This window comes from Pseudophryne corroboree, chromosome 8 (genome assembly GCF_028390025.1).
Source record: "Pseudophryne corroboree isolate aPseCor3 chromosome 8, aPseCor3.hap2, whole genome shotgun sequence".
In the NCBI taxonomy this organism is placed as follows: domain Eukaryota; kingdom Metazoa; phylum Chordata; class Amphibia; order Anura; family Myobatrachidae; genus Pseudophryne; species Pseudophryne corroboree.
The window spans coordinates 302,493,420-302,506,617 of record NC_086451.1 but is presented as its reverse complement, the minus strand read 5'-3'; the positions used below and the strand labels follow the sequence as shown (position 1 = coordinate 302,506,617).

Genomic DNA, 13,198 nt, shown 5'->3' with positions numbered 1-13,198 from the left:
CCACTGATTGGAGCTATGAATACTAACAGGTGTAAAATTGGGGACATCGGGGGTGATTCAGATCTGATCACTGCTGTGCTTTTTCGCACAGCGGGCGATCAGGTACTAACTGCGCATGCGTATGCACCGCAATGCGCACACACGTTGGACAGCAACAAAGGGCATCGCCGGTCAGCGACGGGATGGTGTGAAAAATCTGATCGCATGGGCGTTTGCAAGGTGATTGACAGAATGAAGCCGCTTGTGGGTGGTAACTGACCGTTTATTAGGAGTGTCCGGAAAAACGCAGCCATGCTAATGCCTTTTCAGGGAGGGTGTCTGACATCAGCTCCGGCCCCAATCAGCCTGTTGTGATCGCACTGTAGGAGTAAGTCCTGCGCTGCGCAGAGACTGCACACAGTGGATTTTAGCAGCTCGGCGTACACATAGGATCACACACTTGCACAGCGAATTTACACTTCCCCTGTAGGAGGTGACTATTTGAATGCAGGACAGGAAAGTTAGCAGCCCAGCGGTCAGGTCTGAATCACCCCCATGGTGACATAACTTAACTCTTATTTTCATATTATAATACTCATGGATAACCTACAACCTTCTGCAGTACGTCTGTGCTTTTATTGATGTATTACATGAATATAGTCTTAAAATACCCTTTCAGCATATATTGTTTGAAGAATTTGTAATTTTTCATCTTTTTTCTGTTGCAGGTTTGGTTTCAAAATCGGAGAGCCAAATGGAGAAAACGAGAGAAAACAGAGCTGCTGAGTGGTCTCCCTGCCTTCCCCGTCACACATCCTTTAGGGCTATATTTTGATCTCCCTTTAAATTCCAGCCACCTCATGGATACTGTCTGGAAAACATTGCCTTTTTCAGCAGTGACATCAGCACCAGTCAGCCCAGCATTTTCCCCGCCACACCTTGGCTCACTCAATCTAAATCATATGTCTTGGACATCCCTCTTCAGAAATCCGGTTTTGAGTCCTTACTTTGGAAGGTAAAAGATCTTCTTCTACACCAAAATGATTTGGGTATATTTGCTTAAATATGACACGTTAACATAACCATTGACAACAGTCATTGTGTGATGTGTCATTTGCTGTAAGTTATGCAGACACCCAGACTGTATCTTTTCATATTTGTGCTTTATTGGGTATTACTTAAGGAATCACCTATATACACACTAGGGCTTTGAAAAAATCACTAAGTGTGTCTACAGATGAAGGCCAAAGTATTCTCAGAGAGAGTAGAAGATGCGGAAAACATGTCGTATCATAACAATATTTACATCCCATGCCTCCCAGAAGGCAACATCCATCAATATTTAACATTCTTTTAACAAAGTCCAGGAGTGAAACATTCTCCAAATGAAGAGAAGCAATAGGACACAAGGACATGCACTGAGACTGGAGGGGGGGAGGTTCAGGGGTAATTTGCACAAGTGGAATAGCCTCCCATCAGAGGTGGTAGAGGCTAAGACAGTAGAGCAATTTAAACATGCATGGGATAGACATAAGGATATCCTTACAAAGAAATAAGGATCAAATAAGTTTTGAGATAAAAATATGGTTAAAAAAAGGGCAGACTAGATGGGCCAAATAGTTCTTATCTGAATTCAAATTCTAATATAGAGTTGTGGGTTAGTGTATATTTTCCAGAACCTCCACTCAGATTTCTTTTCTTTGTGTTTTTTGGTATGCCCTCATCATTGAATATTAGAGATCATGACCTCATCCTGCTGGAGGCCTTGCCAATGCGTATTACATATCTAAAAGCGCTCTTATGTTGAACAAGGACACTCTACTGTGCCTGCTGAAACAAACTTGTCTAAAGCAAATCCTTACTGAAGTCAAGCTAGTCCAGAGTTAGACCTCTAAACAACTGTTATAAAACACAAATGATCTTTATAATGGACGACACAGAATTTAGTCTATTACTTTGGCCAGGGAAGAGGCATCTATATCTAATTTACCTGTCATTTAAAATACAAAGGTGCATTACCTTTCTGACTTATAAATCCTCAAACCATTCTAAAAGTGTCTGCCCTATGATTCATTGTACTCCACTGCGGGAGCAAAAGTCCTGGACAAAATTGCTCATTATTGTTTACATATTAGAGGCAATTATGTATCTGCACACACACAATTTATTCAATAATAATTGGAACAAAAGTTCCAAAAAGAACCCCTATAGATTGTTGGTAATTACCATTCTTTATGGGGGTGCTACCAACTACAGCTATGGTAAGTACAAAGGAAGAGAGAAGAAAGGGCTGTATTATCGGTGCACATGAAGAGGAGTGATCCGGTTATCACATCCACTTAAAATTTAACTTTTATTATTGTTTCCATAAAAAATAATGTGAAATAACATACATAAACTACGAGCTTAAGCGAAACATAGAGGTTAAAATTGTTGACATCGACAAAACATACAGAGTGCAATGAAAGTTAATAAATGTGATTAAAGATTAAAAATGTGTGTCCACGTGTTTATTCTAATGTCCAAATGTATATAGTATTTTTCATACGTTAGGCCAGTAGTCCCTTATTATTTCATCCACAGTTTGTCTCCCAACGTTAATCTAAGTATTAAATAATAAATAATAATTTTTTGGGGACTTAAACTTATATCTTGTACATTCCAGTGGAGCATTCACATATTATGAATGTATGTGAACATTGTGATGGTATAGTGGAAAAGCACTATCTTGGAGAGTGGTAGTATAATACTAAATATAGATTCGGTTGAGACCAGATATGATGAGACAGTTGCTATTACACCCAATTTAAATAGAGGATGATCTAGCAGCTATTAGTTTATCAAGTACACTGTTTATAGTGTTCTTATAATTGTACTAAATTGCACTGAAAAATGTTCTTATAGTAAAATGTTCTTAAATAAAACCGTCTTTTATAATAATAAACTCTGGATATTTAAAGGTGAAGCAGAGTTATTGACCAAGCAATATACAGATGTGTCCACTTACATCTTTGCTTTTTTACAAATTTGGCACAACATGCAAAACACGGCTAAGCTGTTTTTCACAAGTAGCGAGTGGATGAATTTTAAAATTTTTGTTTTCCATAATAGAATATGTATAAAGTAACATATTAAAGAAGCAAATTAAGAAAAATGACAAGGCATGGCTAAATCTCTGAGTCTATAGCATGCAAAACTGTGCCATACATGGTGGGATATAGCAAAGTTGTATGTGGACAAATCTGTACCTATGTTGAGGCACTAATATACATAAGCTGAAGTATATTATCTATCAGAATTGGATCTAAAGATTGATGCATTATCTATTGATCCAGTGATATACACAGACTTAAATGTGATCAGTTGGGAAGGTGTCACTAGTCCTAAATAATGAAGGTGCTTTTCCTTCTAAGGACAATAATACTGTGAACACCTTATTATTACAACTGTCATATACTTAATTTGTGTCGATACTGAAAACTGAGGGAGATATATATTCCCCAAGGTATATATTGGAACTAGGTCTAGTGCATCGCCCCTATCGATGATCTATACCCTTGATGGTGTATTGCGTTTTCACAGTGGACTATATATGTGTTAGGAACGTATACTTTATGTAATTAACAACTCTCACTACATTCACTATGAGAAAATTTTTCAGTGCAAATTAGTACAATCATAAGAACACTATAAACAGTGTACTTGATAAACTAATAGCTGCTAGAGCATCCTCTATTTAAATTGGGTGTAATAGCAACTGTCTCATCATATCTGGTCTCAACCGAATCTATATTTAGTATTATACTACCACTCTCCAAGATAGTGCTTTTCCACTATACCATCACAATGTTCACATACATTCATAATATGTGAATGCTCCACTGGAATGTACAAGATATAAGTTTAAGTCCCCACAAAATTATTATTTATTATTTAATACTTAGATTAACGTTGGGAGACAAACTGTGGATGAAATAATAAGGGACTACTGGCCTAACGTATGAAAAATACTATATACATTTGGGCATTAGAATAAACACGTGGACACACATTTTTAATCTTTAATCACATTTATTAACTTTCATTGCACTCTGTATGTTTTGTCGATGTCAACAATTTTAACCTCTATGTTTCGCCTAAGCTCGTAGTTTATGTATGTTATTTCACATTATTTTTTATGGAAACAATAATAAAAGTAAAATTTTAAGTGGATGTGATAACCGGATCACTCCTCTTCATGTGCACCGATAATACAGCCCTTTCTTCTCTCTTCCTTTGTTTACATATTACACATACAACACTTTTCCTGGATAAGAAGGATGTTTTGGGGATTAAGTTAGCCAGATATATGATGTAGAAGCCATGGGTTAGTCATTTCTAAAAAGTAAATCACCAGGCCAAAATGGTCTGCCAGTTGAGTTCTACTGAAATGTACATCCCGCCAAAAAATTGTCTTTAGATTCTGTAATGCTTATGGATCTTTCCTTAAAACTCTTCCAAAAGCCATGTAAAATGCAATTATATACATTATTCCAAAGCTGCAAAAGATATCTTACGTTGGTCCTCAGACCTGCATCACAACTAATGGGCTGATTTAGAACTTTGGATGAAAAGCAAAAAAAATGAGTAATTTACAACTTGGCAAAACGTTATTGCAACTCAGAGTTATTTACTAAATGTCCATTTACATTGTTTTGTTTTTGTTGTTGCTGTTTGTGGGAGGGTTATATCGATTTCATATCAATGCAAATAAATCTCAATTGATGTTGTGCTTCAGGGGCTAAAACACATATTTACTAATAGATAAATTTTGATATTGATTTTTAAATGTTAGTAAATGTTTGTTTTAACCCTGGAAACCCAACATCGATTTAGATCGATTTCCATCGATTTGTAATTGAAACAAACCAATGGAAATTGACCTGTAGTAAATAAAGTCCCAGGTATGGCAGATTTAAAATGCGCAGAGATTTGCTTGAGAAGATTGTGTCCAAACTCAAATCTTAATTGCAGTGTAAAACTAACGCTGTTCTGTTGGCTGTTGTACATGCAAAAGCAGCCAGTATTTACACTGCATGCAAAACAAATGGATGTATTTCCACCCATTACAGTGCAAAATGGTTTGTCCAGGTGCAGAGTTACCCCTTGTTTGTTGTTTGCTCCCATCTCAGAATCAGCTGTATCAGGTGATTCCATCATTGGTCACTGAGATTAAGTAAGCTTGATGCCCAGTTAGTTTGGGGATATTAGTATCTGTTTTACAAACATGTAAAACTTCCATGTGGATTGTGGGAATGGCTGATAGAAGCTTTGGATGTAGAAAGGAAAGTTGGCTTGTTCCATTAGCAATAGGAAGACTCATCAGACTTGTTTCTGTATCTAGGTACCCAGAATGATACGCCTTCTCTTTGGCAATATTTGCTATTGCTATGGATCTTTGCCAATGATGATGCTCTCTGATCCTGGTATATGTGGTTTGCATATAGGATTTTGTGGGATAGGGTGTTCTTAAGTGGATGATATGCTTCTTTCTGCTGCGGGGTACACTGGGCTCCACAAGGATAGACATAGGGGTGTAGAGTAGGATCTTGATCCGAGGCACCAACAGGCTGAAAAGCTTTGACTGTTCCCAGAATGCATAGCGCCGCCTCCTCTATAACCCCGCCTCCCTGCACAGGAGCTCAGTTTTGTAGTTGGTGCCACAGATAGCAGGCACTTAACAGAGGGGCTGCGCTGGGCAGCCCTGAGAAGAGCTTTTTAGAAGAAAAGTGAAGACTTCAAGGGCAGCAGCAGTGGTAAATGTCTTGTGACATTCACTGCTGCAGCTCCATCTCTCCCCAGCGGCGCTGTACACTCCCGAGCCCTGGTTGCCGGGTAACTACAGCAGGAGGCTCCGGTTTTCTTCCATGGTCCGGCACACATGACGGGGGCTCTCCGGGATCATGTGGCCTCGCTTCGGGAGGTGGTGAGTGGGTCCCGCTTGCGGGACCCATACTTTATCGCGATTCGGCGCGGTCAGTGGGAGGCGGGCTGCACGCGCTGGCGGTGGACACTGTGGCAGAACAGGCGATCCCACTAGATCACCAGGGCATGGGTGCAGGTCAGGTTTTCTCTTTAAACCATTTTAATAGTAGCCCACAGTACCCGGTGGTTTTGCCAGCACGGGGATAGGGCTTAGACCTGGAGCCCCTCCCCCAGCCCCAGGGCGCCATTTCCCGCAAATGTTCCCACCCTGGAGCTGCATATCTGTCTCTTCCTCACTCCCTGTCAGTGTCTGGGCGCCATTTCTCTCAGCTACACTGTTCCTAAGACTGCTTGGGCAAATCCTTCTGTGTAAAGCCGCCTGGTTGTCAGCGCTGTGACTTTACATGACACTTAAGTATTCTACCTGCCTTTTAGACAGTTTTAGTTAAGAAAGAGTGCATTTAGTCAGGGTTTTCTAGTACAATTACCCTGTGATATATACATCCAGTTCTAACTGTGCAGTGTTATATCTATTGACTACATAGCTATATAAGCTGGTCCAGTGCAGTATTATTGTTAGTAATAACCTCTGCATTGTACAACTGTGACTATATGTGTGTGCATTAGCTTGCTGGGTGGTTTCCATTTTGTGTCTCTCACTCAACTTGCTATCCCTATATTATATAACCTGAGGGGGCTTGGTGCGTCAGGTTTTATAATAATATAGGATATTCACAAGATATACTCTAATACGTATTTTTCTCTGAGATTTTAGTCACCGTATCTCTCCTGTGTCCCTGCTTGTGCTGAATACACTGCGCAGGGGTTTGGGTAAGAGGTATTGTGCTGCTGCCAATTGTACTGTGTTACCTGATACTGCAAGTTATATCATGTCTGCTTCTGATGGTAACGGTTCTGGGGCGGAACACACTGCCGGTGTTGCTAAAGCCACAGATCCATATGAGGAGAATATAGCAGCTGTGGGTTCTGGTTCTGGGGGCTCCTTGCCCCCCAGTGGGACTGTGGCAGTGGAGGTCCATAATGACCCACCGTGGGCTGCTTTTTCTACGCTTCTGCATACGCTAGTCAATAAACTAATACCCCCTATGGGACCCCCTATGCCGGTGCAACCGTATGTGGTCCCTGAAGCTAATCCGCCGTGGACGGACAATTTATCTGCTCAGTTGAATAAGTTGAACCAGTCCCTGACTACTAAAAAGTCTGACCCTCGCTTGCCTAAGCCCAAGGGGGCCTCTAAGCGAGCTCTTATCTCCTCACAATCCACTGCTGTCACTGACACCTCGTCTGATGAAGATGGCACTTACACTGACCCCACAGATTCTGACTCAGATACTGCTGATGGGGAGGGTGGTTCACATGTGGATGTTCCTGATCTTTTGGAGGCTATTAATTTGATTTTACAGATTACGGATGATCCTGAGCCATCCGTCCTTCCTAAGAAACAAGATAGGTTCAAGTGTCAGAAGGTGGTTAAGCAAGTTTTACCTCACTCTGACCACCTAGTGGATATACGTCAGGAACCCTGGGAAAACCCGGGTAAGAAGTTTGTGCCTCAAAAGAAGATGCTGGCTCGCTATCCCCTTGCGTCAGAGCTGTCTAAAAATTGGGAAACACCTCCTCCAGTAGACTCACATGTGGCTAGGATGGTGGTTTCTTCAGCTCTACCTGTCACTACCGTCACGTCTCTAAAAGAGCCTACGGATAAACATGTGGAGGGTTGTCTGAAAGCAATTTACACCCTCACGGGTGCTGCATAAAGGCCCACTGTTGCAGCAACATGGGCTGCAGAGGCTATTGAAGCATGGGCCTTGGAGTTAGAAACTGAAATCTCTTCTAACCATGCTAGACAATGCTTGTCATATATTGTCACAGCTTCTCGCTATATTAAAGAGGCGGCTTCTGATGCCGGTATCCTAGCAGCCAAGGCCTCTACTACATCAGTCCTGGCTCGCCGGATTTTGTGGCTGAGATCCTGGTCTGTGGATCTGGACTCTAGAAAAACCCAGGAGGTACTCCCTTTCAAGGGAGATATTCTGTTTGGGGAGGACTTAAATAAGATTGTGGCTGACTTGGCTACTGCCAAAACTGCCTGTCTGCCAAGTACCGCTCCTTCTGTCTCGAAGGCTAAAGGTACTTAATTTCGCCCCTTTCGTCCTTCAGGTAAAGCAAAAGGTCAGGCATACAACAAGCAGGCCCGCACTTCCAAACCTGGTAAGCCAAAGCCCAAAAGAGCCTGGGCGGCCCGTCAGCCAGCTTACAAGACCGATAAGCCTACCACATGACGGGGCGGGCCTCCCCCTGGGGGATCCCAGGGTGGGGGGCCGGCTTCTAGGGTATACCCAGGAATGGTTGAAGACCACTTCAGATGCCTGGGTACGGGAAGTCGTCACTCAAGGTTACGCCATAGCCTTCAAAAACTGACCCCCTCAACGAGTTTGCCGGACAGACGTCCCGTTGGACCAGACAAAGGCAAACACTCTACATTCGGTGGTACAGACCCTCCTGGATACAGGAGTCGTCGTACAGGTGCCTCTTGCGCAGAGGTGCCAGGGGTACTATTCTCCGCTGTTTCTAGTCCCGAAACCGATTGGGTCCTCCCAGCATATTCTCAACCTCAAGGCATTGAACAGGTTTGTGAAGGTTTCCAAGTTTCGTATGGAAACCCTTCGCTATATAGTTCTGGCCTTGGAACCTGGGGACTACATGGTCTCCCTGGACATACAGGATGCTTACCTGCATATTCCTACAGCAGCGTCACATCAGCAATACCTGAGGTTTGCGATTGGCAACCTCCATTACCAGTTTCGGGCGTTACCTTTTGGTTTAACTACGGCTCCGCAAGTCTTCACCAAAGTTATGGCGGTAATGACGGTGGTACTCCGCCGTCAAGGGGTCAGGATACTGCCGTATCTGGACGACTTGTTAATCCTGGCAAATTCCCCAGAACTTCTCCTACGTCATCTGGATATGACTGTCCAGTTTCTACAAGCCCACAGGTGGCTCATCAACTGGAAGAAATCCTCCCTGGTCCCTGCTCAGAGCATGGTGCACCTGGGAGCGCTATTGGACACTCACAACCAGCGGTTGTTCTTGTCTCAGGAGAAAGTCCTGCAGCTTCAGGACAGGGTTCGTTGCTTCCTTTCTCGTCCGCAAGTGTCGATACATTCGGCGATGCAGGTGCTGGGCCTCATGGTATCAGCATTCGACATGGTGGAGTATGCTCAATTCCATTCTCACCCCCACCAGAAGCTGATTCTAGCCAAGTGGGATGGCCTGCCTCACCGGATCTGGTCTCACATGATCTCATTGACTCCGGAGGTCAGTCTGTCGCTGCTATGGTGGCTACAGGACCGACAATTGTGCAGGGGCCGTCCATTCTGGATATCCAACTGGGTCCTGTTGACGACAGATGCCAGTCTAAGGGGTTGGGGCGCAGTGCTGGAGCAACACTCCCTTCAGGGTCGGTGGACCAAGGAGGAATCTCTCCTCTCGCTCAACATTCTGGATTTGCAGGCGGTCTTCAATGCGTTGATTCTGGCCCAGCATTTAATTCAGAACCATCCTGTTCAAGTACAGTCGGACAACGCCACCACGGTGGCTTACATAAATCATTACGGCGGCACTCGAAGCCGCTTGGCAATGAAGGAAGTCTCACGGATTCTACATTGGGCAGAACGCCATCTACCGGCCATATCGGCAATATTCATTACGGGAGTCCTGAATTGGGAAGTGGACTTTCTCAGTCGTCAGGACGTACATGCCGGCAAGTGGGGCCTCCATCCAGAAGTGTTTCAACTACTAGTGGAAAAGTGGGGCCTTCCAGACGTGGATCTGATGGCGTCTCGACACAATCACAAGGTTCCGGTCTTCGGAGCAAGGACAAGGGATCCTCAAGCAGCATTCGTGGATGCGCTGGCGGTGCCGTGGAGGTTTCGGCTGCCGTACGTGTTCCCTCTGGTGTCACTCCTGCCCAGGGTAATTCGGAAGTTCAAGCAAGAAAAGGAAATCTGCTTCTCATAGCTCCAGCGTGGCCCAGACGGCACTGGTTCTCAGACCTGCATGGCCTATCGTCAGAGCGTCCAATTCTACTTCCACAACACCCAGACCTCCTCGTTCAGGGCCCCTGTGTCTACCAGGACTTAGCCCGGCTGTCTTTGACGGCGTGGCTCTTGAAGCTTCCGTCTTAAGGGCTAAAGGGTTTTCTGAGGCGGTCATTCAAACTATGTTGCGAGCCCGGAAACCGGCTTCGGCTCAGATTTACTATAGGGTCTGGCATTCTTACTTTGTTTGGTGCGCATCTAACGATTATGACGCTTCCAAGTTTAGTATAGCCAAGTTGTTGGCTTTTCTTCAGCAGGGCCTGGACTTAGGCCTCCCTCAAGGTTCAAATATCTGCCTTGTCAGTGTGGTTTCAGAGAAAAATTGCGACCTTACCCGATGTGCATACCTTTACTTAGGGTGTGTTGCGTATCCAACCTCCTTATGTCCCGCCTGTGGCTCCTTGGGACTTGTTTGTGGTTTTGGAGGCACTACAAGAGTCTCCTTTTGAACCTCTTGGTTCAACTGATCTTAAGTGGCTTTCCCTTAAGGTGGTGTTTCTGCTGGCTATTGCTTCAGCTAGAAGAGTGTCGGATTTGGGTGCCTTGTCCTGTAGTTCCCCATATCTGATATTTCACCATGACCGGGTGGATCTTAGGACTCGTCCCGGATATTTACCTAAGGTGGTTTCTTCGTTCCACCTTAACCAAGAGATTGTGGTTCCGGCACTTGTTTCTCCTGATCTGTCTCCCAAAGAGCGGTGTACGGGCTCTCCGTATCTATGTGAAGAGAACTGCTTCTATTAGGAAATCTGATTCTCTCTTTGTGCTGTTTGGATTTCACAAACGGGGCTGGCCTGCTCACAAGCAAACTTTGGCCAGATGGATTAGAATGGTGAGTGCACATGCTTATGTGAGGGCTGGTCTGTAAGCTCCTGCTCACATTACGGCCCATTCTACTCGGTCTGTTGGACCTTCTTGGGCGGCCCGCCATGGTGCAATTGTACAAGGCGGCTACGTGGTCCTCTGTGAACACGTTCAGAAGGTTCTATGCCTTCGATACTGCCGCTTCCCAGGATGCTTCCTTTGGACGCAGGTTTCTTGTGCCCGCTACAGTGCGTCCCCTCCCATAAGGAACTGCTTTAGGACATCCCCTATGTCTATCCTTGTGGAGCCCAGTGTACCCCGCAGCAGAAAACAAATTTTATGGTAAGAACTTACCTTTGTTAAAACTCTTTCTGCGAGGTACACTGGGCTCCACAAGGCGCCTACCCTGACGCACTTAGCTTCTTTGGGTTGGTATGGCATTAGCCACTGACACTTCTCCTGTCGTGAGAGTGTGGTGTTTGTGGCTACTAACCGTTGTCTCTTTTCCTGCTACTGCATTGGGCTGGTTAACTAAAAACTGAGCTCCTGTGCAGGGAGGCGGGGTTATAGAGGAGGCGGCGCTATGCATTCTGGGAACAGTCAAAGCTTTTCAGCCTGTTGGTGCCTCGGATCAAGATCCTACTCTACACCCCTATGTCTATCCTTGTGGAGCCAAGTGTACCTCGCAGAAAGAGTTTTAACAAAGGTAAGTTCTTACCATAAAACTCGTTATATTTGGTGGTATGTTCTTGAAGGTCAGCTAAGTTAAATCTAACCCATTGCCCATGGATGGGGATGCTCTGCTTGTCCAGAGTTAAGTATGAGACAATTAAAATATTTATGCAGAAGGATTTACTCAAAAGAGAGAACAAAGCTATCCTGTTGTTCAAAACTCCCTCTGTTACTTATAGGTAGAATTACTTAAAGAAGATCTATCCACCCCCTTATTGGTGTACATTCTAGGGCTCTTCTATTGGTCTGCATTCTAGTGCTCTTCTGCTAAGGTTAGTTGGTGGCTTGGCTCACACTGAGCACAAAAAAGTTTACTTTCTTCTTCATTTATTATGCCTTTAAGCTAGCAGCACTTAATTGAAATGCCTCCAGTTTGCCAATTGTAAAATTTTGGAAAAAGTTGGTAAATGTAAAATTTTTGTTTTTAACATCCTGACTATGAAAACGGCTGCTGTGAGAGCTATTCTTCTCAGTGCAGAAGATATCACCAATGTCTCCTGTGTTATAGTTTTTTTTTAATAGGAGTGACTCTTAATTCTGTCTTAAATATACATAAACAGCTAAGATGTTACTTTGAGTATCCTTCAACACAGAATGGTGCATCCTAACCAGTTAAGTGAGATAGCTGTAGCCATAACTCAGGCTCATCTCTGCCACTCAGCCTCTAATTTTTTATATTTAATTTCAGGTTCCTCAGTGTAATAAACCCACTTGTCACCACATCTCCTTTGCTCATGAAAAACCCAAATTCCAATTCAGATTCTGAACTGCCAACCCTGAATGATTCAGTTGTCATGGATTGGAAGTCACCGTTGTCCAGTGTTGGAGGTTTAAGACTCACCCCTAATGAACACTCTGAACACGTGTCTCCTGTAAACTTACTGCCAGACTTCTCCAGCATCAGCAAAGACATTTGCTAACAAGTTGGAAATGTTTGCTAAATGCACCATTTCACAGAGCAGAGTATGTGTGATTTACTGAACATTCAAGTCACAAGTGAAACACTGATGATGAAGTTAGCATAATCATATGCATTGCCACTCCCACTTGATGACAGAATGAGTCATCAAGTCACAGCCAACCCTTCTTTTCCTGCCTCCTTCAAGCGTGTCTTGATTATCTTCTGTCCATTTTTTTTTCCAAATATGGATCAAATAACAATGATATCACTGTTGGAAGAAATGTACACCTATATGTATATGTATGTCATGCAGTATACTGTGCACTTCCAAAAATATACTGGTAGGTTTATTGGCTCCCAACAAAAATTAACCCTAGCGTTAATGTGTCTGTGTGTACATGTGATAGGGAACATAGATTGTAAACTCCACTGAGGCAGGGACTGATGTGAATAGGCAAATATTCTCTGTACAGCGCTGCGGAATATGTGTGCGCTATATAAATAACTGGTAATAAAAATAATAAACTTGCGCGCAGACACATACATACAGTAAACACACACACACACATACTGTACACACAGACACACTGTAAAGATACATTTTAAGCAGACAGCACTTATTCCTCTGTAGTTCTACTTGAATGACTGTGTGCAGCTATTACCCAACTCTTGAGTCACATAAGTAGTATACAAGTAC

General features: G+C 43.5%; 1 protein-coding gene across 1 annotated transcript in view; it reads left to right on the top strand.

The window, feature by feature from the left end:
• The window catches only part of LOC134949836 (homeobox protein ARX-like), a 28,596-nt gene extending 15,845 nt beyond the window's left edge, over positions 1-12,751 (top strand). Inside the window, exons 4-5 of the mRNA XM_063938549.1 lie at positions 708-994; positions 12,289-12,751. Of these exons, the coding sequence (XP_063794619.1) occupies positions 708-994; positions 12,289-12,520 (519 nt within the window). The 3' untranslated portion in view covers positions 12,521-12,751. The remainder of the gene's footprint in view (positions 1-707; positions 995-12,288) is intronic.
• Positions 12,752-13,198: the final 447 nt, after the last annotated feature.